This window comes from Martes martes (assembly GCF_963455335.1).
Source record: "Martes martes genome assembly, chromosome: 13".
NCBI classification, from domain to species: Eukaryota; Metazoa; Chordata; class Mammalia; order Carnivora; family Mustelidae; genus Martes; species Martes martes.
In genome coordinates, this window is record NC_137901.1 from 26,092,242 (window position 1) to 26,120,214 (window position 27,973).

General features: G+C 43.0%; 1 protein-coding gene across 4 annotated transcripts in view; it reads left to right on the forward strand.

Moving 5' to 3' along the window:
• Positions 1 to 7,898, forward strand: part of SMAD2 (SMAD family member 2) — a 77,010-nt gene extending 69,112 nt beyond the window's left edge. For all 4 annotated transcript variants that reach the window (XM_080821255.1, XM_080821254.1, XM_080821256.1 and 1 more), the window contains 3 exons: positions 2,474 to 2,611; positions 2,793 to 2,937; positions 6,559 to 7,898. In XM_080821255.1, the coding sequence (XP_080677381.1) occupies positions 2,474 to 2,611; positions 2,793 to 2,937; positions 6,559 to 6,682 (407 nt within the window). In that variant the 3' untranslated portion in view covers positions 6,683 to 7,898. The remainder of the gene's footprint in view (positions 1 to 2,473; positions 2,612 to 2,792; positions 2,938 to 6,558) is intronic.
• Positions 7,899 to 27,973: the final 20,075 nt, after the last annotated feature.

Sequence of the window (27,973 nt, forward strand, 5' to 3'; positions counted from 1 at the left end):
CTTTGGCTTCTCCTCTGCTGGGCACCCTTGATACTGGGCAGTCCGTTCAGTAAATCGGCATTAAAATTACATTGCAGAGTCTCTGCCAGTCCTAAGATTGTCATGTTCAGATTTCAGAATTATAATTTTAACAAATCATGACTTTTTTCAGTTTGTTGACATCTCCGAGGATTCCCCCTTTCAGGAGTTCATATATTAAGTAATGAAATCTGCTCACCCTTAACCTGAAGGAAGAGATTTTCAACAAAAACTGCTCTTTCATACCTAGTTCAAAACATACTTCAGAGGATCTCAAAATGTAGTAGTTCCGATATCCTTTTAGCACGTTTATGAGGTCAAAACTCTTTTCATGCTACTAAGATCCTGTTTTCCTTTTTCACTCTCGTTCACTCGTGAATGTACAGTGAAATATTCCAGAAACTACAAGGCATATGATTTTGCAGGTGACTACATGTAGGAGCTGATGAGAATCCAACTCTCTTCCGTGAAGCCAGACAGTAGAGAGTTGCAAAAACGTGAAGCATTGCTATTCTCACTAATTTGGGGGTGGGGGGGATTGTTATTTTTCATAACGATGTTATTTATGTGAATACGTAATGGCTTTATTATTTAGATTTCTAAATGAACTAGTACACTTTTTTGAATCTCCGTTTTAATATCGAGCATGGTAAGTTTCCATTGGTGGCAGTCCACATTAATAGTGACTCTTTGGGGTGTCCAGTATTTTTTTGGCAGTGAGGTAAAGAAAAAAAAAGTTGGAGTGCCACGAATATAACTGAACATAGTTCTCATTACCTTAAAGGAACTTCTTTTAACAATGGTTTGCTTCTGTTTCTGATAAATTAGCCATCACTTCTTGTGAGAAACACTGGTCACTGAACAGGCGTGATTCTATGCAGTGCTGTGACTTGGCTCTGTGTGGAATTTCTCAGGTCTTGCTTGTTGTGTAAATTTTGTATAATTGTAGATGTCTTGGGGATAACGAGGGCTTCCGAATACCCGACCCTTAACTAAAGCAGTTCTGTTTCTGCCTGTGTTTTAATTAGGGTTCTGCATACAGATAACAGAAGGTTTTCTCTACTATACATACTTCTCTCCACAATCTTAGATTGCTCTAATTCTTGGATTGTCTTTTTACTTTGGATTTCTAACTTATCGGGTGGTTTTGATCAGAGACTGTAGCTTGGGAAATCTCTCCTTTTGGGATTTAATCTTTTCCTGATGGTCAGGTACACGTTTGGTGGTTTTACCACATTCTGTGGTTGTGAGAGCAGGGTGTCAGTTCTGTGTTTATGTGTTAAAGCTGGCATGTAGGTGGTTTTGTTAGTTTTCTTGTGTCGCGGAACACGTTACCACACACCTAACCAGCCTGAAACTACACACATCTGTGAGGTCACAGTTCCTGCAGGTCAGGAGTCCAGGCAAGGGTTAGGAGTATCCGCCGAGTCTCAGAATGGGAGACCGTGGTGTTGACTGGGCCATGTTCTCGTCTGGAGCTTGAGGTCCCCGTCTGAGATCACATGATTGTTGCAGAGTCCACTTCTCTGAAATTGTAGCCGCGAGGTCCTCGTTTCCTACAGACGGTCACCTCGGAGCTGCTTTCAGCGGCTAGAGGCCACCGGCATTCCTTCCCCATGGACCCTCCGTCTTCACAATGAGGCACAGAGAATATCTGCTATTGAACCCTCTCTCTCACATTTTGAACCCACTATCACCAGGGACAGTCCAGTCCTTTCTAAGGGATATCACCTGATTAAGTCAAGCCCACCAGAAGAGAATCTCCTTTCCTTGAGGTCAGCTGATTGGAGATCTTAATTACATTTGAAAAACTCCTTAATAGCAGCACCTGGATTCATGCCTGACTGAATAATAGAGATGTATACACACCAGGGGTGAGAACCTTTGGTGCTGTCTAGATCGCTGCCTTTCACAGTTGGCTTGTTAAAATCTCCCAGCATATTTTTTCCTTCCCTAATTCTGCTTATCTGTCAAGGGATTTGGTTGTCAGCTTCATATGTAATCTTAAAAAGGGCAAATGACTCTAATGTCTTGATTTTTTTTCTTTTTTCTTAAGTGTGGTTGTTAAAGAAATACTATTTATTATAGTGAAGGCTTATTTATCCAAAGCGTTAGTTCCTTTAAACTTACCTCAATTTCTTTTACTTATTTTAAAGTAATATATAATTTGTATGAAATTCTTTATTTTACTAGCCATGTACTTTTCTACATTGCCTCAATACTTTTGATAAGCATGTCTTATTTTTTGAAGTCAGTAAGATCCGTGTTAAAAAAAAATACTTGGAAAAACACAGAGTGGTATGTTTCGAAGTTAGGCTTCAGAAAAGCATCGCTGTGGAAAGGGTTATCAAAATAGCTTCCATCATTTTAATACTCGTCCAAGAAGAGACTCTTCCAAAGTTATGCTGAAAACAGGAAATGTTATAAAACTAATCCCATATGTATTTTGTTTTAGGAAGAGGAGTGCGCTTATATTACATCGGTGGAGAAGTTTTTGCTGAGTGCCTAAGTGATAGTGCAATCTTTGTGCAGAGCCCCAACTGTAATCAGAGATACGGCTGGCACCCCGCAACCGTGTGTAAAATCCCACCAGGTATGGCTGCACCAATGTCAGTCAGCCTATCCCATCGACTTGCTGAGCTGCCATAGTTACTGTTAATTCTAGGACTCGGGGGAGGATTTGCATGCTCATTTTTTAAGATCTGTAGCCCTTTTGAAATTATTGTCTTACAATGATACTCGTTTTACACGGTTTTTACTTTTTTCAATCATAGGCTGTAATCTGAAGATCTTCAACAACCAGGAATTTGCTGCTCTTCTGGCTCAGTCCGTTAATCAGGGTTTTGAAGCCGTGTATCAGCTAACTAGAATGTGCACCATAAGAATGAGTTTTGTGAAAGGGTGGGGAGCGGAATACCGGTATGAAATACATATTCAGCTCTTAAATTTCCACAGTTTAATTCTTCTTTCTTCCATTCTTTGCATCTCCTGGAGTTCCCATGTATCGATTTTCCTTAAGATTATGCAGTCAGCAGAGTACATGCCAAGTAACAAAAGGGCTTTGGAGGTCTGGGCCTTCACAAGTTCTCCAAATGCTCATGCTGGCATTACTGAAGACAGATTGAAAACCTGGTTGGATGCTGGCAGAAGTGTGATGCAGGGTGGCAGATGCCATTAAAGGAGTATATTTGAAAGCGTCTGTCTGTTCACGCAAGGAGAAACATTTTCACTGGGGCTCTGGGAAGGCTTCTGGTAGAGGGGTCACCTGCTCTAGGTTCTGAAAGATGCATGGCATTTGAGGTAGGCAGGAGAGGTTGGGAAACTACCGTCTTGACCCTAGAATGCAGTTCGGTTTGACTGGAGTACAGAAGGTCAAGAGGAGTATGGCTGGACGGCTGAGTTGAGAGCAGCTGAATATAAGGTTAAGAGGTAGATAGAAGGGTGTACTTGTTCCGTTGTCAGGCCGGCCCTGGGCGGTGTTTTCCGTGTGGTATGTTAAATGGTTCAGACTAATACTTACTTGGAAGTAGGCTTAGAAAAGATTTGATAATTTACCCAAGGACACTTTGTGAGTGGTAGAGTTGGGACTTGAAGAAAGCTCTCCTTGACTCTTAACACCCTCTCCAAGGATAGTAGTAACAATTACATAATTGAGTTCTACAGAAGCTAATTTGTCATCAGGGGATAAGATAGACTAGGTTATTGCCAAACTAAACAATGCATGGGACTCCACATCAGAAAGGGAAGACTTCCTTAGCATCTTTAAGGTTAGAACTATAAGTAAAATACTTAGTCCTTCTCCGGCTCATACTGCTACTCTCTGAGCGCCTGCCTCTGAAGATACTCATACAGCATAGCAGTAGTATTTCTCTTTCTCTGGCAGTTTGGGCCCTTCAAAATAAATTTCATCTCATTTGGACTTGATTCTCTATCTTCAACAAATTTTGGGAGGTGTATGCCTCTTGAGAGGGTGAAACTTGAGGTCTTCTGGTTGAGTACTTCTATAAAAATACATATTGTTTTACATATTTATATCCTAGAATGAAGACTTGTCATTATTTTGTCCCAGTTATATTAGTAGAATAATTCATTTAATCATTTCCCTTTTGAGATGTGATGCCTTTAAAGGCTTTTTGCCTTGGACTTGAGTTGATACTAAAAATTAGATTCAAATGGTACCATCTGATAACAGGCGTTTAGGTCACAAGATGAGAATATTACAGGACGTGGTAGTAGAAATTTCGTGCAACTAAACATGAACTGCAGAGGGCGGGGAGAATTCCATGTCTGTCTGTGGCTCTCCTACTAAGGACAGTTGTAATTGGCGGAGAGAGGTGCTGCCCTTTGTGCACTGTGGACTCTGCCATTCTTCAACCCAGAGAGAACTTAAAACCTGTGATTATGAGAAGCAGTAACATACAGTATGTTTTTATTGGTATAGAGTTAGAGACACATCTACTTCAGATAATAAACTAGTTGCCTTTAACTCTTACAGATCTGAATAACATCAGGTACTTCTGTATCTATGAACTCCAGTGGTTGCCAGGAACCTTTTGTCCTTAATGACCCTGGAGCTGAGGAGGTAGAGCCAATGGCTAGATTTCTAAAACTATTTTTCATTTTCTGTAAGACCAGCATGTTTGCCAGTATAAAGATCAGAAAGCGTAGTAAATAGGAAATACAGATGTGCAAAGAATTTATATGTAAGTAAGAAAAATATCTGAGTTAAGTGAATTGGTATTGGAGTAAATAGGGAATAAATAATGTCTTGGGTGCATTTCTATGGCCACATAAGAAGAGTGATAGCCTTCTGAAACCTACTCCCCGTTCAGTGGCCTGGATCAAGAATTATCCCGGAAGGTTCAGCTAATTAGTAATAAATGATCTGATTGAAAACAAACTAAGTATGCAGAATTCAGCAAATGGGAGAATCAGAATTAAAAGAGATCTTGGCAAAAACCCGCAGAAGGCCTGATCTGAGGGAGAGCTAGAAGGCGGGAGGAGCTTTATCTGAGGAACAGGAAGAACAGAGGGGAAGATGGAGAAAGGGCAGTCTCGCCTCTGCCTCCTGGATAATGTGAGTTAACTTGTGAAGTGTGCCGGTGCAGTTTTAGGCTACATAAACCAAAGTATGCTATTAAATCAAAATAAGATAGTTTGTGTGGGTCAGATTTGAGACTGTGGTATTCTGTTCTCTGTGTCATGTTTTAGGAATAATCGCATATCAGCATGTCTCTGCGTATGTCTCAGACCCTGAGGCACAGATTCAAATGCAAGGAGTTTATTCAGGAAATGGGGGAAGCACTGGTAGGGAAGGAGGAAGTAGGGAAGTGAGGTAGGGGAGGGAAGGCAGCCAAAACCATTATTAAGCCATCTGCCAAATTGGCTGGGTCATTAGAGCTATTCCCATAGGAAAAAATGTGGGAAACAGTAACGAACATAGAAAATTCTCCCACCCAGAAGGAAAGGAAACTGGCATTTAAATGGCAGTTCCCGTATCATTGGTTGAGGGCTGCTCCTGGGGAGGTGAATTTCCTAACACTTGTAGTCTGCTGCACACGTGGCCGGAGCAGAGGAGTTCTCAGGCACAGAAAGTCAGATACACACCATTGGAAGTTGGCTAGAGAACACTGGAAACTTCGAAGAGTATAGTGGGGCACTGACACCATCTGTTATAGAAAACCACATCCTCTGAAATACAGTTTTAAATTTTATTGAGCATGTGTCACTTGGAGATGAAGAGTTGATAATGGCCTTTTGTCATGTTTGAAGGGCTGTCACACTAAAGAACCAAGCAGACTCACCAATTTATTGTATATAATAAATAAGACAGAACTCAGATCAGTACGTGCAAGTGACAGGATGTCATTGAACAATTTGTAGTTCCCACAGTCCCATTATGTCAAAATACCAGAGGTGTTTCTTATTAAAAGCCTGCCCGATGTTTCTAACGGGGATGTTGTTCATTGGCTTAGTCAGGGAAAGCCGAGCTCCATTCGTAGTTCTCAACATTCTTTGAGAAGCTTTGGTCAGAATTCTGTTTTGTTTTAGTATGCTTGAAATTTGAACCCTGTTCCATTTTTTTAGACTTTACTTGGTATTTGAGTATTGTCTGCTCTGTGGTTGATTAATAAGTTAGGATGACTGTGTCTTTGGTTTGCTTGGGACGGTCCTGGTTTGCGTCTCTTGTCCTGGCCTGATTATTACTAGTGACTCTCTTCACTCTTAAAGGTGTCTCAGTTTGGATGGTAAGTAGCCAGGTCACCCTCCTAATTTTAATTTGAGGAGAAAAGAATGTTTTTGTTAATCTCTTTATAGCAAAAAAGTATGTATATATCTCTCATTAGAAGTATTTTGTTAGACTTTGAGGATTAAATGGTTTTCAAAGTACTAGCTATCCTGACTTAATACTTGCTCAAAAGAATGTAGGTGTTCGTATATACCACCTTTTAATTTATCTAAATTCTTAATGCATGTCGCTAAACACCGCCATGTTGTTCTTTTAATTTCGTAATTCTTTTCTTGTATTCTTTTGAATAGAAGGCAGACGGTAACGAGCACTCCTTGCTGGATTGAGCTTCATCTGAATGGACCTCTACAGTGGTTGGACAAAGTATTAACTCAGATGGGATCCCCTTCAGTGCGTTGCTCGAGCATGTCATAAGGCTTCGTCACCACTCAAGTCCCATCAAAAGACTCAATGTACCAACTCTTCTGTCATAGTATTTGTGTGTGGTCCCCATGGACTGTTCACTGTCCAAAAATTCAAGAGAGAAAACAGCACTTGAGGTCTCACCCATTAAAGCACCTTGTGGAATCGGTTTCCTATATTCGAATATTAGATGGGAAAATTAGTGTCTAGAAATACCCTCCCATACAGGAGAAAGAGAAGATTTTAAAGACTTAACTGATGTCTTGTTGGGCATAAAACCGAGTGTCCCACAGGTTTGTTAATACCAGTAGTAGCTCTGTGTACAGGTAATGTGTCATGATCCAGCATCACAGTACTGTGCTGTTCATATACACGTTTAGTTTGCATAAATTAGGTGTGTGTGTGCTGCTTCTTGAATTAGGCAAGCCTTTATAAAGTTACAGTACCTAATCTGTTATTCCCACTTCTCCGTTATTTTTGTGTGTCTTTTTTAATATATAATATATATCAAGATTTTCAAATTATCATTTAGAAGCAGATTTCCCTTGTAGAAGAACTAATTTTTCTGCCTTTTACCAAAAATAAACCCTTGGGGGAAGAAAAGTGGATTAACTTTTGAAATCCTTGACCTTAATGTGTTCAGTGGGTCTTAAACATTCATTTTGTGTTATTTACTGCTAAATCTCACTATACGGAAACTGCAGAAAATCTTTCCAGACCTCTCTTCCATTCCCACTTTTGCCCTGATACCAAAACCATGTAGCATGACATCCATCACTAGTAATGGTGGCTTCAATACTGCCAGCACCAGTTAGTTCTGGGGCACAGTACGAGTTCATACGGATAAGTCCCTTTATCTTAAAACAGATTTCCATGGATAGTAGTAGACTCGTGTAACCAAGCAGTCTGTTGATTTATCCTGACACCTCATCAAAACAAATGGCAGTAGAATCATTTTCAGGGATATGCTACAATTACTTCAGTATATTTATCCTTTTTTTAAAGCCAGTCTATAGATATAAACACTCTTTTTTAAAAGCTCTTTTAAAATATTTCAATAGCAGACCTAGTGCTCTCTGAGTTTCTTTTGAGTTTGTTACCAGATTGTATTATGAAATGGACCTTTTGTAAATGTAATTGCTTCTGCAAAATACCTACAGAAGTGATGCTGAGGTATGATCAGCAGATAAGGGCCATCTGTTTTTAAAGTATGTTGTATTAAATTTATAAAAATCTGTTATTTTACATAATTATGAATTCAGAATTTTCAACATAGGGGGAGAAGCAGTTTAGCGAGTTTTTTAGCTTATAATTACCTACAGTCTGGGCTCTTCTGAACTAATCCTAAATGTGTGGTTGATATTACAACCAAGGACATTTTAGGCTGTGTGGCGAGAGGAGATTCCAGAAGCGGCACTACGTTGGTAGTCCGTTCCGTGGCAAATAATCCTTATGTGGAATGTTGACTCTGCAGTTTAAACAGTTCTTGTTTGCATCTCTTTACAAGAGGGAAATTGCCACTCCTGACCCCCTGCTAGTAAATTTTCAGATTTTTGGAGATAGACACTTTTGGTACTTGTTCTTTGAAACCACATTCAGCTGTCTCTACTGGTATCATTTTCAATACTCTCAGCATTAGATTGTTTTCTACTGGGTATTCCCCCATTTTCCTGTATTTGTGTGTACATGTATGTGTTCATGCAGACTTGGTATAGTAATTTTTTATTCTTTCAGAAAGTAGTTACTGTTCACCTGTTACTGTTCACCTGTGCCAGGAACTTTCTTTGCTTTGGGTAAAGGTGAATAAGTCAGATCCGGTCCCGGCCATGGCTGAGACGTCAGTTACTCTAACCCTTAATTAGCTCATTTGTCTACGAAGGAGGTAAACAGGGGACTGTGGTAGAGCATAGCAGGGAAAGCTTTTCTAAGGAAGTGGTGCTTGAGCTAACATTGGACATGAGAAGGGAGCAGGCCATGGGGAGAGCCCGGGAGACTGGCGTTCCTGGCAAGGTTCATTGTGAAGGCAGCTCATCATTAGGTATTAATGCTTGCCCAGAAGTCTCTTCACAGATCCAAACTTGGGGACCAGAAGGGTTCTTTAATTTACAATAGTTTATATAGTGGCCTTACTTGATAGACGGCTTCCGTTGTCCCAGGTATGACCACTGTCAGGCCGGCTGGAGAGAGCCAGTTCAGCCTCTGCCCTTTGGAAGGCTTTAGCTTCCTTGAGAGCTTGTCGTGATGTCAAGGAACAGTTTTGGGGGCAGAGAACAGGTTTGAAAGAGGCAGGAGGGCCTGGCAATGAGTCTTGGATGGAGATGTTCCATGAAGCCGTTCCAGTGACAGCATTCCAGCTGTGATTCTATCTCCAGCTGTGTTGGGGCTCTTCCTTAGAATATTCAACTGGGACTTGGCTCTTTGGCAATGCCTGTAACACTGAGCATCGAGCCATTGACTCCACCGGTGTTCAGTAATCTTACATGCCTTTTTAGAAGATGCTATTTCTTGAATTCTGTTTTGTCTGCTGTGGCTTAAATCTTGTTGATCCCCCCCCCACTTTATTGGGGTTGTTTTCATTCTTCTGAATGATAAGTTCTCAATGTTGAATTTTGTCTCTGTTTAAATGAGCAACATTATTTAGAACTGCCCCTCCACAGGGCTGGTAACTTTCTCGGTCTCACGTGAGAACTGAGTGAACACGTTTTCCATCACATTCCTAAGATGGATGGTGATTTGCCGTCAAGTCCATCCAGAGCCACCGTAGGGAATTGGAGGCTGGTTACGTCCCCATTGACTTTGGTTTAACCAGTGGCAGCTTTGTTTCCATCCTGTAATGGAGTTCTATATAGATTTCTTTTTAAAAAAGAGTTTTACAGCTTTAAAAAAAAAAAAACTGAAAAGTTTGTGTAAGCACTGTTTAGGATTAAAACACATGAGTGGACTTTGGCCCACCTTTGGAAACAAGTCTGCTTGTGTTCTTTTCTCCTGCTTCAGGGAACCTTCCTGATGAGGCTCGAACTACACCAGTTACACTAATTATACATTATGTCAGCCATTCATTCAGTCAACATTTATTGATGTCTGCCCTTTACCCAGCCACGGTGCTAGGTGCTGAGTAATAAAAAGATGGCTAGGATTTAGTCCTGGCCCTCAAGCTGTGGGTTTACGCCTCTCTCAGGACCTGCCACTTTGCCAGAAGGAAATCTTCCTAATTTTTCTTGAAAGCTAAATATTCTTATTCAGTATTCTTATTCTGTATTCTAATTACATAATTGCAAATTATTTAATATCTAGCGTTTTTCTTAACCTTAAACCATATCGGTTTTGCTTGATTCATCTGCCTTTAAACTTAACGAATTTTCTCCTTTGTCAGAATTATTTTAATTTCAATTTATTTGTGCCTTTTAGGTCGGTTTCAATCAAGACTAAGACTTTGAAGGTAAAAACAATCAGTCTGGTCTCTTGCTAATTGAAATCAAGTAAAAGATTATACGTGCCCAGTTGGTTTCTCTACCTCTTCCAAAAGCTGTCCAAATATACCTTTAAGATCTGTCTTTTTTTTTTTTTCTTTAAATAATTAAACACTTGGAGCATTTATTCAGAACTCAGTACTCAGCTGGTCTGGTTGATGGTGAATGATAAAGTAACACAGAAGATGTTCACCTTACTCAAAATGTGTCTTTATGTTCAGTTACTTTAGTAGCTGCGTATTAGAACTACACAGACTGTGCCCTTCCACACCATCTCCCCTATCTCTTGAGATAACTAAGTAGTCTGTGGCCGTAAGCAACACGTGATCTTTTCTCTTACTTTGATCTAACTCATCGATGTTACGACATGGCAAATTATTGCCCAGCTCCTTTGCTTCATGAGCTTTGCTCAATTCTTGATACTCATCAACTGAATTGTATTCTCCCCCCACCCCCCAACAGAATGTACCTCTTGTGGTCTTGCTGGTCGCCCTCTTCCTTGCCAACCATGTTTTATCTGCAGACATCAGAATGTTTCCCTCCATTGAACTTTACAGAAGACCAAAAAGGATGGTGCTTTTCCTACCCAGGGTCCTAATTTCTTCACCGGGAAGGCTCATGTTGTTCCTACTTGGTCCGTCACTTCACATCTTACAAATGGCTCAGAAATTCTCTCCAGTTAAATGTCTTTGTGACGAACAAATAGCATGAATTCTATTTCAAGTTATGTTTAGGATTAGGAACTTTTCCAGCAGTTGCAGCCAGTGATTTTCCTATAATACTAGCCCATTTCCACCGCGGAGCATATTGGATTGTTGTATTTAGTACAATCAGGAGTAACGATGGTGGTTTATGGTCTCTAGAGGTAGTCAGAACCCTACTGTTAAGTTCCTTTAATATCTTTTCAAGTTCTCACAAACATTTTATCTGTTCAGACTACCTTTTATGAGTGGGGACTGCGGGACAAATCATCTCTTGGAGTGGAATTCCTGTGTTTGGAGCCTCAACCAAGAAATGTCAGCTATGCTAGATGTAGACAGCTTCATAATAGCCTTTATGATAAGAACTTGTCTAATGTGTTCATGTAATTTCTTGAGTAGGAACTGTTTTTTCTTGGATATTTTAGGTAACTTTATATATAGCATAACTGCCTTAAATCTTTTTAGTAGGAAATAAATTATATAACGTGTATGTATGGATTTATGTATATATACACACTCCTCGAGACACCTGAACAGTGGGGGTCATTTACCTGCTCACATTTTAACACCGTTGAATGAATCTGTCGTTTAAATCTCAGATCTCAGTAAAAGTTCCCTAATTGGCTTACGGACATTTTCCTTTCAGATCTTCAGAGTAATTTATTTATTCAGCCAGAGTCGTGATTTGGTGGTTCAGTTAGAATGCCATTTTTAGACACCTTGATAATTAAGAATCATAACTGGAACTCATGAGCATCAGAACTGCAGTAGATACCCATTCATTAAATCATTATCTAGCCAATGGTCTCTGGAAGGTACTAGTTTAGGATTTTTTTTTTTTTTCAATGTTAGATTGCCTCTCCCCATTCTTTTCCTCTTGGTTAAAGATTGCTAAACTGCTTAAGATACCGTGGGAAGTAGCACCACCAAGTCAAGTTCTCGCGTAGTTATGGGCAGCCGAAGGTGGTTCAGACCTAACTTTCTTGGTTGTGCTCAACAGAAATGGGTTTCCCAAAGTTCTTTGGGTCATCTCTGATTCACAGAGGATCTGACCAGAGTGTGTTAGCCCAAGTTAACTTCAGTATCGATTGGTTTCCTCCTGTGAGATCCATAATAGACCCCAAATTTCAGCCACTGGTTGAGATATAAGGGCCCTTGGAAGAAGAATGCCACTGCTAATGGCAGTGAGAAGGATCCATGCATGCTAGACAAAGGACTTTTAGATTTCTCTTCGGAACAGTTCCTGGAAAGTGATGTTCTCCTACCCTCCAAAAAAAGAGATTTAAAAAAAAAAAAAAAGCTCTTAGTTTCTCCGGAATTTTCAGTTTGCTCTTTTGGGTGAGGGGTTAGGCATTTACTTTCAATTTCTAATTAAGGATGATAATTTATTGAACCATGAAATCCATAATATATTGATAAAAGGATGAAAGTGAAGTTTTAGAATTCTAAAAATACTTCATTATGTATTTTCTATCTCACACTCCACTTTTCTTCTTTCTCTCTGTGGCTTTAAAGCTTTTGGCTATTTTACACTGTTAGTCACTAGATAACTTGCCATATTTCTGGTTCTATATTAAGTTCTACCCTTTACAATGCCGTAGCAGAGAGTTGATTCTTAGCATCTGTCTGTAGGGATAGAAGTTTACTAAAGTCTCTTCTCCCAAAAAGATTTTCCTTTTTTCAGTAAGTCCCTTGAAAAGTATGTTTGTCAATCTCATTATTCACATTCTTGGATTGTTCAAACAAAAAAATACATTGGTGAATAAGAATAGGGAGCTTTTCCGGTGAATATATGTACCAGCTTTAAGAATGTAGTCATTTGTTGGTTCGTGTAACTAATAAACATACAGATTAATGAAAATTGGGGGAAATAATCACATGTAGCAAGTAGGTAACCTGCATGGGTATGATTTTTTTTTTTCCCCCAAATCCTATTTCTTGGCAAAACACAGAACCCGAATTGGTCCCTTTTTAGACCAACTTTACCTCAGGCTTCATTTTTGCTTTTCTGACCCTGACCATTAAGGCATAAACATTTGTATCTTTTTATTAGTGATAGTGAAGCTGTGACACTAACCATTTTTGTTTTTATACAAGAGGGCAAAACATGAAGAACTAAAGAGTAAGATGAAAGCAGTGCTGAACTAGATCATAGCGTTGTAGGCAAAATAAAAATGTTCATATCTGAGAATACTCTGCCATCGCTTCCCAAGGCCAGACCTTCTGGCAGAATGCTGTTAGAAGTAACGATTCAGGGCCTCTGTAATCTGAGGGGAGTATCTCTGGTTGGCAGTCTCTTCAATATATGAAGCAAGAATGTGGGAAATACTTGGCAGAGAGTGTTTTCACCTAAAAAAGAAGATGAAAAGACATATAAAACTGCATTATTGGGCACCTGGGTGGCCCAGTTGGTTAAGCAACTGCCTTCGGCTCAGGTCATGATCCTGGAGTCCCAGGATCGAGCCCTGCATTGGGCTCCCTGCTTGGTGGGGAGTCTGCTGCTCCCTCTGAGCCTCCTCCCTCTCATGCTCACACATTCTCTCATTCTCTCTCAAATAAAATCTTTTAAAAAAATTCATTTAGCTCTGAAAATCTCAAAAAAGATTCAGTGAAATACTGTATAACTGGACAAAACCAGAAGGACCTTTAGAGGACTTGTCTGAAAACAGGTTTCAAGAATGATCTTTTATATACACTGGTCACTAATTTGCTTAGGGTACTACCGACTATTAAAATCGACACCATTAAATAAGGTATGTGTGGACTTCCTAGGAGCTAGCCATTAGCAAGTGTCCTCAAAAATTTTTTTGAGCTGATGCCCTCATAGGTAGCTTTCTGCTCTTGAAAATTCTGATCTTTCCCCTAGTGATCCTAAGGGAAGAGTGAGTGGTGTGCTCAGGGTGACCCGACGGCCCCCAGGGGGCTTGTGACTGAGGCATTCCCTGGCTGCAGGACTCAATGTTCCAAACCAGGAGAAGTCCTGGCCACACCGGGAGGAGGGGGTCACCCTAGGTGTTCTTGTGACTGACCCTCACTCCTTTAAACATTTAATTGTTGCCGTTAACATTCACGGTCTTCAGGCTGCCAACATTTGGGATACTGGGATAGGTGTCCTCCAGTCCCTTATTACTGTGGGTGGAATGTGAGATTCGTAACCAGCAAGACCCAGCACGGTGGTGAGACGAACACTTAGGAATCCAGGGAAGGTAACCGGGGGGTTTTAACGAAACAGAGAAGACACAACTAACTAGCAAAGTTCTTCAGAGCCTGTGTGTGTATGGAAGTACAAATCCTGTCTTGGGGTTCAAGCTGATCTGAAGTTTACCTTTTCAGCAGTAAGAGAAAACTGGTATTGTGGATTTCTTTTCGCTTGAGGGAAAATCCGGCCTTTGATGCTTTGTCCTCTGCTACATTGCCCAGACTGTCCTGCTCAGGAAGCCAGAATGTAGTGTTTATTCTCAGCGAATGTTCTGTTGAGGCTACCGAATGCATCAGCCAATGGCAGGTGAAGGCATTGGGTGTCCCGATCCAGACTGAGCAGTGCCCTCAGTGTGGCTGACCCCCGACCCCTCAGGTGCTTACCAGCTAGAACACCAACCCCGGGAGGTGAGATTTTTCTAATACAGCATTAATTTTGTAATGCAACATGCCGGATGCAGAGCCTATTGTCGTTTGCCTGTGGTGGTCCTCAGAGGCTGCATCCTCTGTGCACTGTGACGTAGATGGTAGATGCGTTCTTTGTCAGCTTTAATCCTATGGTTGTCAGAAGTACAATGTGGTTCCACATTTTTTTCCTTTTTTTTAAACGATGAGCTGAGGCTTTATTGCAGCTGGTTTTCAAGTTAAAATTGTGAAATACTGATTTCCTTCCCCCCGCCCACACCAAATATTTTAGTCTATTTAAAGTACAAAAAAAAAATAGTTCTACTTAAGAGAAAACATTGCTTAAATGTCCTGTGATTTCTGGTCAATTTTTATATATATTTGTGTGTGTCTGTACGTGCTTTCACTTTTTACCTTGTTTGCTCTCTACCTGTTAACAGTACTTTCACCATTGAAAGGTGAACATTTTTCCTAGCATTAAAAAGAAAAAGCCATTTGAGTTGTTTACCATGTTATTATGGGACTAAGTTTTCATTGTTTTTAATTGATTTTAATTTAAACGGATCTTTTTTAAGAGGGGGTTCTATTTTGCTGTCCATGCCCTAAATGATATGGAAACAAAGACGTGTGTATGTATTTCACATCCTGGTAGTATGATGTTAAGAGTTCATCTTCTTTAAGTTTTGTTTTATATAAAAAGTTACTCCCCTCCCCTGGCAGACGGATAGCACTGCTTAATATTACCCCCCACAACACACACACACACACACACACACACACACACGCCTACCCCGCATGCTGGTAAGTTACACGTTTTAGTCTGTTCCAGAGCTTGCTTGTCCCAAATTAGTGGTCTCTGATACACATCATCTGTGCTGCAAACAAAAACACACTAGAAGGTGAAATTCACATTTACTCTCCAAATAGACTCTTAGCAAACAAAACAAAACAAACTTTTTTTAAGATTCCATTGAAAAACCTCAAGTAAGGCACAGCTTACTCATAATTAGTTATATTGTCACGGAGTAATTGAAAACTCTAAAATAACTTTTTAGATCAGCCTGTTCCTTTGTGCCTTGTAAGAGCTCAGCTCCTGGGATGAATCAGTACTTTTCTGGTTAGCAGAGTGCTTTCTTCAAAGCACTGAAAACAGACACACTTTAAGATGCAACACAAGGGGCCTCAGAAGCTGAAATCCACGCCCCTGCTTGGCCTCCAACGGCCTGGGGACTGGCATGGCTTCAGCAACCATGGTGCGTTGGGAGAAACTTAACGTAAACAAATCCAACTTAATTGCCACTTCATAGAATTCTATGAACAGTCTAGAAGGAACCTTCCAGCGTTGACTGCAGCATCCCTGCGCTTGACAGATGGCTGGAGGAGATCCTCTCCCACTATCACCTCACCCTGGGAACATGCCTGCTCATTAACCTGTTAGTGACGCTGGTTTCTTCCCTGGGAGATTCTCATCTAGAGCCAGTGTCCATAATTGTACATGGTCATCAAGGGGCTGAAGGCTAGGGGAGAAGTATGTGGTATGTTTGGGTTTTTATCCCCATTCGGCAAACCCTTTCTTCCCCCTTGCTTCAAAATAGATTGAAAACCCTTTGATTTGGAAGCAGGTCTGTTACCATCAAACTGATGCATTCCAGCGTGATCATTTTAGGCACCCGATATGTCCAAGGTGAAGACCATGTTCATTTGCTCCTCAAGAACCTATTTGCCCCATGCGGCTGTCCAGCTTCCTTTTTAACAAACTCCTCCTTTCCATCAAAATGTAAAGATGAGCCCAAAGTGGAAATTTAAAGTTCACAACTGTAGGAATCCGAAAGAAATCAAAGGCATACCTAAAAGCTATTTTCTGCCGTGATGAATAGATAGGGAAGTATTTGTAGAAATGGCTTAACCAGCGGTTATTTTGTAAAAAAGCAAATATAATGCTGGTTTGCACAGAGGAGGACAATTACATTTTTAAAATCAACCACATTGCTAGAAGGCAAGAACATTGAATCATGTATGGGTAACAAGTTCAGGGATAAGCCACAACAGACTAAGCCTGCCTTGCAGAAGCTCTAAGCCACAGAACGCGGTCCAGTGCTTGGGGGCAAGCTATGTGACCTTACAATTGGTTATGGAGTAAATGGGGTGTGAGATAGGGACTGACCACCGTTTTACCTTCTGTCTTCAGTAGTTTTGTCGGCTGCCTCTGCACCTACCTTATTGCTAAGACATAGTAAGATTGCTTGAAAGTGTTTCAAGTAGTTTAGGAAAGATGATGATCCCCGAGAAAGAAGTTGCTTCTGAATAATGTGCAGTAAGAGGATGGACAAAATACCATCGAAGCACAGCATTCAAGAATGCATTGAACGTGGATGGATGGAGAGGACTCGAGAAGCTGTCCAAAATGAGGTATTGGAGCCACACTTGCTCGGTCAACACCACCGAACTACTGCCATGTATGGTGAGCAGACAATGGACCACCACAAGCTAGGTAGATGCTAGCCCACACCTACTGATACAGCCTGGGTCTCCAGGAGGTAAAAACCAGAGGAAGCTGTGCAGGACCTTGAGTTTCATCATTGACAATGAGATTGTGCCACCTTGCAAGCAGTCTGGAGCAAAGGATAGGAGAGTCCCGGCCATGGCCACAGCCAAGGAGGGGCTGCTCATTGGGCGTGGGGAGTTGAAACACATATGTGTGTATGTGTGTGTATTGACTGAAACAACTTTCCGCTCACTTTGAGCTGGAGATTATTAATCTAGAGAACTCTTCAGGATTTTATGCAGGATTTTGTGTATATGTAGATTTTTCTGATGATAAGTAGTGAACATCAGAGGCCTTACCCACTGCCTGACTGATACTCCATTGAGACCATGTATCTTGAACTTCAGCTAGAACTGACTCAGATTTTAAATCTTGATCAAGTGTTACTCATGAGATACCTTACCTCTAAACCATTCTTGATCCCACTTTTATGCCATATAAAGATTTTAATGCTAATAATGACCCCCTTCTCAATGACTGAAGCTTTTATGTTTGGGCTGCAGCAGGAAAAAGTAAGATTTAAACGAACCTAGCTTAACATCTGGAATAAAAGCCTTCTAGGTTGCCATTTTATATTGAAAATATTTCTATCTTGAAAAAAACCAGATTTGTTGTCTTTGTTTTACCCAAGAACCACAAGCCACATCATTCCAACTTTTAAATCAAGATCTTGAATAATAGTGTGTGGTAGCACCACACTTTAGAAACGTATTTAGTCAATCACAAACACATTTTCTAAGGAATTGAATTTTATAGAGATAATTGAATGCTTTCATCTGTAACAGAATTAGTGGCCTGCAAACTGCTCTGGTTTCTTCCTGTGCTCTGAAGTTGTTAAAGGGGACTTTTCCACTGCAGCTAACTTGTATAAAGGAAGTATGAGGCAGAGGAAATTCAGTTTTTAAACTCTCAAATGACAACCACTGACAAACTGTTATATTCTAAAAGCTTAACTATTTTATTAACTAAAGCATTATTTTCTTGTCTTATCATTTCAGTATCCAGGTGCTTAAATTTTACATAAATATAAAAATCAAATATGTTAATAAAATCAAGTGAGATTTGGCGAACTCAGTTTGGAGTTTCTAGCAATGTCTGTATAACCTCTGATGGTGTGATCGTCATCTGCCAAACGTCAGCTTCATTCTCTTCTCTGTGTCCTGTTTCCCCCTTTTCTGCTCTACCCTTATGACCCCCTGCACATAAACCCTGAGAAAATGGCCTTTTCTTAAAATATTTCATTGATTTGTTTCTGTATCTTTTAAGAACTGAAGTCATTACGGGAGAGATATCTAAGAATCTGGTTGTTAAAATGACCTGTGAAAATCAGTCCACATTTTGTGCCCACTATTCCCTCATTTATATTTGCCTGGGTGTGCTTTTTTCCTAATCAGTACTACCCCCAAGGAACAACTGATCTTCAGATTTACAATTTACAGATGTAGTGATTGGCTGAAGAGGGGTGTTGAACATAAAATCCTTAAAGGTAACACTGGGAAATAGAGGATCTGTACAAGGCAGGCGGTCTCAGTGTTTCTCAGCTGGGAATTGCAGTATCCTTAGGGCCGTTTAAACCACAGGAATGCTCAGGAAGGGTAGAATGCTTGAAGGAGACCACCCCGTCATGGTCAAATACTTCCCGTTATCTCGGATGGTGGAATAAAAACTCCGTTGTGTTCTTTAAACAAACTTTTTCTGTCTTTAATGACTTTGGACAGAATACCATTCTGTTGGTCTGAAGACTTGGTTATCATTTCTGACGTCATGGAAAATGCAACTCCACTTGGAATCCAGGGTCCCGGCTTCGGGCCCCGATTCTGCCCACGGATGGTCACTAGATAAACCATGCCATCAGACTGCCTCCGGTTCCTCATTTCCTCAGATGCCCCGAAATGAGGAAGTGACTTTCGAGGTTCAGCTGTGAGGACTGAACGGGAGCCCTCAGCACAAGGCCGGAGCTCGGGAGCAGATGCCAGAATGTGCGGGGAACCGCGTGCGGCCTTCTCCGCCAGCTCCTCACCCTCGCAGAAAAGTGGCGACAGATGTCACCCTCCGAGGTGTCCAAGGAAAACCTATTGTAGCAAATTCTCTGTTGCCCCAAAAGTAACGCAGGGCAAGCCCGAAGACCAGTGGTGTGCAGCTGTAGAAGTTCATGTTGTTCAGGAGTTTGGTCCAGGGTTTGGGCCGCGTGGCTCAGGGCAGACCTTCTAGTCTCTCCCGGCTCACCGCTGCGCTGGCCTGGCCTGGCGTGACTCAGTCCTCTCCCACGTCCCCCTCGTCCTCCCCACGCCAGCCCACAGCCCCTAGCCCCTGTCCCGTCCACCTGCTGCCTGCTGACTGGCGCTCCCAGGAGCCAAGCCACGGGCCCAGGCGCAGGGCAGAGAGGCCCTGCCGAGCCGAGTGGCCAAGAGCTGGCCACACAGAATGAGGAGGAATGAGGCCTCTCCGTGCCCTCCACCCACCACCCCCGGGCCTGGGGTCGTCCCGAGTGGGGAGTGTGGAGACGCTGAACAGATGACAAGCCAGGGGCTCTGGTTCAAGTGCTTTTTTAATTCCGGGAGCCTTCAGTAGAAGCCTATTTCGACATACGCCATGAAGGTGAGTTAGAACCGAAGAGCGTGTTTGCGGCCTGCTCAGGAAGTCCTGCACTGGGGTTGCCCCTGCCACTGTCCCGGGACTAGAACCAGCCTGGCTTGTACAAGCTAGAAGAGTTCTTCACTTCAGAGAAACCTTTAATGATAAGCACTTACGTTCATTAGTACCAGTTCCAAAACATTTCTGGGGCTTCTTAGGTGCAACAATGTTACCTATAGCCTGTTGTACTCCATGGGGCCGTTTTTAGAAGCGGGGAGGGCTTCCGGGAAGCTTCCAGCAATGATCCTGCTCTAGCCACGATCACAGTATGTTGTAACTCTGACACAGATTTTTAGGAAGGAAACACCACAGTTATCTGTGTCCTGTTTCTAGCTTACATTTCTATATTAGAATCAAAACTTGTCCGGAGAGGGGTGCCTGGGTGGCTCAGTGGGTTAAGCCTCTGCCTTCGGCTCAGGTCATGATCTCAGGGTCCTGGGATCGAGCCCCGCATTGGGCTCTCTGCTCGGCGGGGAGCCTGCTTCCTCATCTCTCTCTGCCTGCCTCTCTGCCTCCTTGTAATCTCTCTCTCTCTCTGTCAAATAAATAAATAAAATCTTTAAAAAACAAAACAAAACAAAACAAAACTTGTCCGGAGAGTCAGAGTCTTTGCTGTGGAGGAAGTTAGGAGGCAAGCCTCTCCGGTGGTTTGGCTGGCGTGGTAGCCCTAGACAGCGGAGTTGACCTCAGCCTTCAGCATTCACGTCCAGCATTATTTACCCCATTTTTTAGAGAACTGAGTATTTCTCCGTGAATATATGTTTAAAGGGGCTCTCCTTCTCCTCACTCGTCTTTAATGATTACACAAATCCTTTTTGATTATCATATTCATGTAAAGACAAAGGTATTTTGTAGTCTGACTGGCAAGGCAGCGAATGGGGCTTTTTAAACTTTTTTTTTTCCTAATAGCCCCACTATTTTTGTGAAATACAAAAACACCACCAAAATAATAATAATAATCCAGGTTATAACAATCAGAGAAAAACACTGATGTATGTTTTTTCCATTCTTTGGATGTACATATATACTTAATCGGAAACGTTCGAAGCTTCTCTAACAGCACATTCAGTTAGAGAAAGCTATTAGAAATCATAAGAAAAGATTTCTGAAACATATTAATCCATTTAGCAAGACATAATGGACACATAATATAATTTCTTTTTACTGGCTTTGAGGAACACAAAAGATCCGTGTGGTCCACTTAAAATTTAGAGTTTGTGGGGCGCCTGGGTGACTCAGTAGATTAAGCACCCACCTCATGGTTTTGGCTCAGGTCATGATCTCACAGATTGTGAGATGGAACTCTGCATGGGGCTCTGAGCCCAGCGAGGAATCTGCTTGAAGATTCCCTCCCTCGGCCCCTCCTCCTGCCCCACAAGCACACACGCTTGCTCTCTCTCAAATGAATAAAACTTTAAAAATAATTGGAGCTTGTTTTTTTGTTGGCTTTTTGTTGTTTTAAAGATTTATTTATCCATTAGAGAAAGCGAGCGTGTGGGAAGGGGTAGAGGGAGAGAGAGAGAAAGTCTTAAGCAGACTCCCCAACCCGACTCACGGCTCGAGGCTAGGTTTGATCTCACGACCCTGAGATCCTGAAAAAAAAGTCTGGAGTTTGAAATTAAGTACAAAAATTTAAGACATCCTTTTCATGCATGCTTTTTTTTTTTTTTAATGCACCTCAATGGAGTGTATACTTTAATCAGTGTATTTGGAAGCAAACATTCCTTTGTCTTGCCTAAGTATTCTAAAATAAAAGTGTGCAATAGAACCAAAGAATTTATTGATCAGCTAGCATTAAATGTTCAATTATAGTGAGTATAGAAAGTATATTGGACTTATGGAGTATTCAAGATGCCAAGATGGTCAGTTAGTAATACTACATTAAAACATTTGTGATTACTTCCTTGTAATGTTTTGATAAATTATTAGCCACCTAGTAAGTCAAGATCTGTCTTTTTGCCAACTTATAAACTGTATTACCAAGAAGTATTAGACATTTCACATATAATCCAAAAATGTGATTTTACGCTTTGGGTATTTCTTTTAAGCCACATGGTTACATAAGAACATTTTTTCATAAAACCCAAAACTTCTGAATAATCCATAGGTACAGTTAAAGAAGAAATTACATTTCCTTTCATTCCAGCCCATCACTACTGCTCTCCCTGAAGAATGCCTTTTGGTATTTTTGTCTTGGTACTAAATGTGGAACGGAAGCTAACATTTTCCAAGGAAGCTGAACTTGTCTCCAGGTTCAGAGAAGCCCCCCGTGACCTGGGTCTTTACCATCCCCTTGGTGAACTCCCTGCTTTTCCCAGAGTGACTCTCCAAACCCATTCTGTTCACCACCATTTCCTGCTCACCTCCCTACTCAGCCTGGTGGCAGAGAAAAAGGGTGTCTTAGGTCGACACTAAGCCAGGTGCTCGGAGCCCTAGTTAGTTCTTCAAGGCTTCTCTAGAGCACTGCCAATCAGACACTCCCTCTCAGATTTTCATTCTCCGTGACACCTGCCTGTCCCCATAGCCTACACAGCCTCCCTGTCTCTCACTTCAAAAAAAAAAAAAAAGAAAGAAAAAAGAAAAAAAAAAAACAGGAAAATGAAGACAAAGTTCCTTTGCAACCTGCATAACTACTTCCTGTCTCTTCTGTACTCAGTGCAGTGGGTTGAAACCAGTTTATCCCAACAGGCTCCCTTCCCCACCCCCTCCCCCCCACCCCCCACCTCTCCGCCTCCACTCACCTCTGCGTGCTGTGGTTGCCCTTGGGCACTGCCCTCATTTTTAGCCTCAGAGTCGGAGGAAGAGATGCTCTGTCCCAGGTTGGTTCCTGCCCCCTGGCTTCACTGTGCTTTCTATATTGGAGTCACAAGTTCACAAGGAAAGCTGTTCAAATGCAGCCTCTCTGGCCTCCCCTCCAGGGTTCTGACTGTGCAGCTCTGGAATTGAGACACTGGGATCTGCATTTTTAGAAAGCCCCAAGCGATTGTCAGCCAGCAACCCACCGCATGAGCCTGTGTTCCCTGTGCGTTTGCAGACCTTGCTTGCTCCTCTTCCCACCTCCCACACTTTAAGACTCAGACTGTACAAACAGAGTTGCAGTTTCTTCATTTCGTACCGCTAACTTAGAATCCCTCATGAGCGCCATCAAGCTTTGGGAGGGGGTGGGAAGAGGTGGATGGCTTTAAACTTGCAAAGCAAAGATAACTCTTTCTCTTAGTCTGTCTTAGACTTCAGACTGTCCCTTTGGGAGAAACGCTCAGCTTCTTAAAGCCTCTTCCTCTTCTCCTCCCTGAGATGGCATCAGACAGATGGGAGGTAGAGCTTATGGGAAGTCAGTTCTCCAATGCTTGGCCTCTAGGGAGACCTTGGACCTTGGGAGCAGAGGTGGGGAAGAAAGCTGGAACTTTGGGATGCCCTGAACATCTTGCTCAAGCTTGGGGAAGCCAACAGTATTTTCTCAGGCTTAATTAGACAATTCCCTCTACCAGTGGTGAGCCAGTGCCTCTGTGCCATACTGGCTGTGCCTAGGAAAGCCGTCCATGACCCCACCGTGCAGCTTCTGTCTTATTCTCCATCCTTACCCATGCCCCCTACCCCCGCCCCCACCTATACCCGAGGTTTGGCCTCAAGATAGCAGGGGCAGTCACAGGTGGCCTAACTTCTTTACAACCTACTCTCCTTGAGCCCCTCTCCCTGACTTGGGAGTCATTGGACTCTCTCCCTCACAAAGGGGCTCTACTAAGTTCCCTCTGTCTACAGCTTAGAGACAAACTACACATTCAGCCATCCAAGCTTACTTCTAGTATGTGAATGGGGCTCTTAAAAATATAAAACTCCCTTTGCATTCTCAGTAAAACCTGACTTTCAAGACTCTTTATCATATTCCTAGAGAGGCCAAAGAAAAATAAAATAATAAAAGACTCTTGAGGGTCACAGCTTAATAGTGACCGTCATTACCCTACTGTACCTCCTTTCCTTTTGTGCCATTATTAATCTCCATGGCCTAGCTGGACGGCACAGACTGGGGTGGGGGGTAGAGACATTGACAAGGAACACGGGGTCTTTAATATTATCAAAGTATTGGTCCCACGTAGACACTCTTGCCCCTGACTTGCTCTTTCCAGCCTCTGTCTTTGCCTGTTCTGCTCTTAGTACCTGGAAAGTTCTTCCCTTGACAGCTTGCTGTGACATTGTCACCCCCCACCTCTGGCCTTTGGCCATTCTTCCCTCACTTCGCGGCCCCTTCTCAGCACTCCCTTCAGAATCTGTTTCTCCCAGTGAGAGAGCATCCATCACATTCTAATTAGGTCCATCTGCACCTAACATTTAATGACATGGTGAGCTCCTTTCTGCCTTGGAAAGCTCTCGGCCTTCCAAATTTATCCATTCTTCAAGACCCAGTTTAAATTTGATCTCCTCTGTGAAGTCTTCCCTAACCACTGCCCCCAGAGCCATCACTGGTGGTGCACTTGGGTGCTCACAAGACACATGCGTGGAAACTCGCATGGGAGCACTGGGAGACCGGGGGCCCTGGGAGACTAGGAGGGCTGGGACACTGGGGGCGCTAGGAGACCCTGACGTGGGCATCTGAGAAAGTAACCTGGACAGCGTGTGGGTGAGCACAGGGGCCTTCAGGAAGAGAGGTTTAGATTAGATTTGTTTGCTCCGCTTGCCTTAAACCTCCCAAAGGGCAGAGGCTAAAACCAGTTTTTCCCAAACATTTCTTTTTTATATATGCTACATCTCTGTGTCCACTTCAGCATTTCCGGCGGGCCTCATGCTTAGCAGGCAGCCAGTGAATGTTTTTGATCGACTGACAGGTGCTCAGAAAACCTAGCCCGATTGATTATCTTGCAATGCCTTCCTTTCCTGAGAGCCCATTAATTTTTAATTGTTTTCCTTGAAATGTTCGATGTGCTTCCCCCCATACCGCCTTCTTTTTACCTTCCACAGCCTCCTTTCTTGACAAGATGCTCTCATCCTCTCCTTCAGGATCTTTCAGCAAGCCTTAATATGTGCATTTGAGGTGGGAGCTGTGGGGAGAGGCAGGACTGGGGACCAACCTAAGTTAGTGCCCAGAAGGGAAATGGCCCCTGCAGGGAGCAGAAGCATCCCTGTGGATTTCAGAGACAGCTCCTTTCAGAGCAGCGTAGGCTTTCCATAATCTCTGTGGTTCTCACCCTGTTCTTACTTTCTTTACCGTACATCCGGATCTGGGGACTAGAGGTTAGATTGATCTCTGTTGAGCTGTAGGCACTGCAGCTAACGAGCACCCCCTTGGTGCTCTGATCCTTGGGGGCTGGTAGAGCTCATCCTGACGGAAAACCCCTCAGTCAAGAGTTACTGTCTTTAGAGAACAAGGCAGGCATAGAAGTTGTTTTGGTGTAGGGAAACCCCGGTTTGCCTCCCCCAAATCGTGTGCAAGGAAGAGGATGCTGGGCACAGACGACTGTGAGCATCTCAAGGTCTAGCCCATGGCTGCTCCTGCTGTTGTGTGCAGTTACATTATTTCCGTTTCTCTTTTTTTTCTTTTAAGAATTTATTTATTTATTTGTTTGTTTATTTATTTTAGCGGGGGTGGAGACAACGTGCATGTGAGTTGGAGGAGGGTCAGAGGAAGAGGGAGAGGCAGAGAACCTCAAGCAGGCTCTGTGCTGAGCACGTACCCGATGCGGGGCTCGATCTCATGACCCTGAGATCATGACCTGAGCCGAAACCAAGAGTCGGACACTCACCTGACTGAGCCACCCGGGTGCCCCTATGATTTGCACTTCTGAATCAAATATATTAGAGGATCAACCACTCTTTTTAAACACTGCTTTTGGGCCTAGCTCTCTGGGTGCTGTGAGAGAAAGGCACTACCTGCTTGGGAAGACCTTGATATGCTCTCATGGATGTAACCACTTGGGTTATAAAGCCGTGTGGAATCAGAAGATCCAAAGCAGAGTCTGTGGCACAAAGTGTCAGGGGTCCCAGCAGGAGCAATGAAATCGCTGACTCTGAAAACACAGCGTGAGCAGAGGCATGGTGGGAATGTGAGCGTGGAGGAAGGTGGGTGCAGGGAGAAGAGGGAAGAGGGGAAAAGGAGAAAGCCCAAGAGCTTCTGGAATGAACAGGGACGGGTCTTGAATGGTGACCACTTGGTTTCTTTTCATGTGTATGCAGTTTGGAATATGCTTGGTTCCCGGTGTTCCTAGGTCGGGTAACTTCTTCTAGGATGAGAGGCCATCCCACAGGCCCTGTTTACCTGGCCTGGGTATTTTTCAGTGTCTCCTCTGTGACTCTTCTCAGAAGAACTGGTCTAGGGAGGCCAGGATGGCAGGAGCCCTCTGGCTTCAAGTCTGCAAGGGTACGTGTTTCTACTATGTAATTAGCAGCATTTAACAGACTGTATCAGCCCTTTTAGGATGGCTTTTGGCAAGTGGGATAGAAATCTATTATGCATTTAAATTATACTCGGTCTTCTCTTTAAAAGGTTTTCTGTAGCAAGGCCGCTCCACTCCATGTCCAAGTATGTCTCAGACCATGAGTCAAAGGAAGTAGGTAGCTTGTTCTCTTGGGCTAAAGAATTAAGAAGACATCTCCACCCAAATAACAGCTAGGTGGTGGGAAAAAAAACTAACATCTCCCTCCATGCTTAATCATCAGGCAAGGAGAGGGCCAGAGAAGTGCTCAGTAATGGGGAAACCTCAGAAGATTTAAAGAGAATTACAGCCAGACAAGGCTGAACATTGGACACCTTCCAACAAAGCTCTTAAAAGATTGGAGTCACTGCCCTGTTCTTGAGCTCTGACCTGGAGGGAAGAGGAGTCTGGGAGACCCGGCACAGAGGCAAGAGTGCTTAATTTTCTTTCTGGTTCTGGGTCCTCTTTAGCAACCTGGGAAGGGAGTCCAGGGGTGGGCTCTTCTTCATGAGCACACAAAGCTAGATGGGCTAGGCTCACTTACAGTCCCCTGTGGCTTTCCTCACCTTCTGCCCGGCTCCATTTCCAGGCCGGAGGGATAACGCAAGGCCCCTCAACCCCCACTGACCCTGCTGGCCTCAGGCCTGGAACACTGCAACATCCCTTTACCACCAAACTGACATCTGTCATACGCTTCAGGGGAGGGTGGGGGCTAGGGGGGTCAGACGACTATCGAAACTAGATCGTGAGCCCACAGTGTAGACACTGCCTACTTCCATAGCTGTGCAGAGCCTCTCCACCCCGCTGACCACCATCTGCCACAGAGGGGCCAGAGCATGGTACTTGCTCCCGTGATGTGACGCTAGCATTGAGGACATTACTGAGAACTTTCCCTTGAGCCTTGTCGTTGATACCTTTAGTCGTCGTTTACATGGCCTGGGCCAGCGGCAGACTGCTGGAAGCAGCCACAAATGACTGGGTTGATGACTGTATAAGGTGCTGTTTGGTGTTAGCAGAAAAGGTGGAAGGAACTGAGGCAATGAAATTGTTTTTCTTGTGGTTTGTAAATTGATTCTCGTATCCATTCTGTAAAGAGAAGTCCTGAGAGCAAGGCTCACTGAGATACGTAGATATTCTTAACATGTACCCAGGGTACCAGGCACTGTACTAAGGGCTTGGCATACATCGTTTCCCTTAATCCTTACAACACTCCTAGTAATGGCCCCATTTCACAGAAGGGGAAACTGAGTCACACACCGATCAAGCATCTTGCCCAGAGCCACTGAGCTGCTAAATGATGGAGGGGAGATTTGAATTCAGGACTTTTTGATGTCAGAGCTTGATCTCTCGATCCTGACACTGCCTCGCCTGTCTCTATGTTGAAGGGCATCTCTCATCGGAAAATAATGGATCTATTGATTTAAGAACTTTTACTCAAGTCACAATTCCTATACTCCACGAGGGCAGAGTCTGTCCTCTAATTTGTATCTCTACAGAGCTATGTGGAAACAGATGCTCAGCCAAGCCAAATAGCTCCCCCAAAGTCACTTGGTTTTCAGTGGAAGACCGAGGATTTGAACTAGAAACTTCCTGGCTCTGCACACCTTCACCACCATCTCGAGGATCTGGCTCCTGTTTGCATGGGAAGGAAGGAGGATCAAAAGGTGTGTTTTCCCAGCTGTCCGCCTGTAGCACCCCTTCCCCATCTCCTTAGTCCAGCCCACTGCTCTGCTAGGCTCCCCTGCTCTACAGTTTCATCTCCCTCAGGGAGGTGGGGCTAGCTGGTGATCAGAACAGCCTCAAGTTCAGGGTGGAGCATAGACAAGGCCTTGTAGAGAGGAGGAAGAGGTAACATCTGCATGGTTTCTACTCTTTTTGGACAGAACAGCTCTTTGGGCTGTTGTATTCAGGGCACTCTCTATGGTAAGACTTGGGTTCTCTTCTCG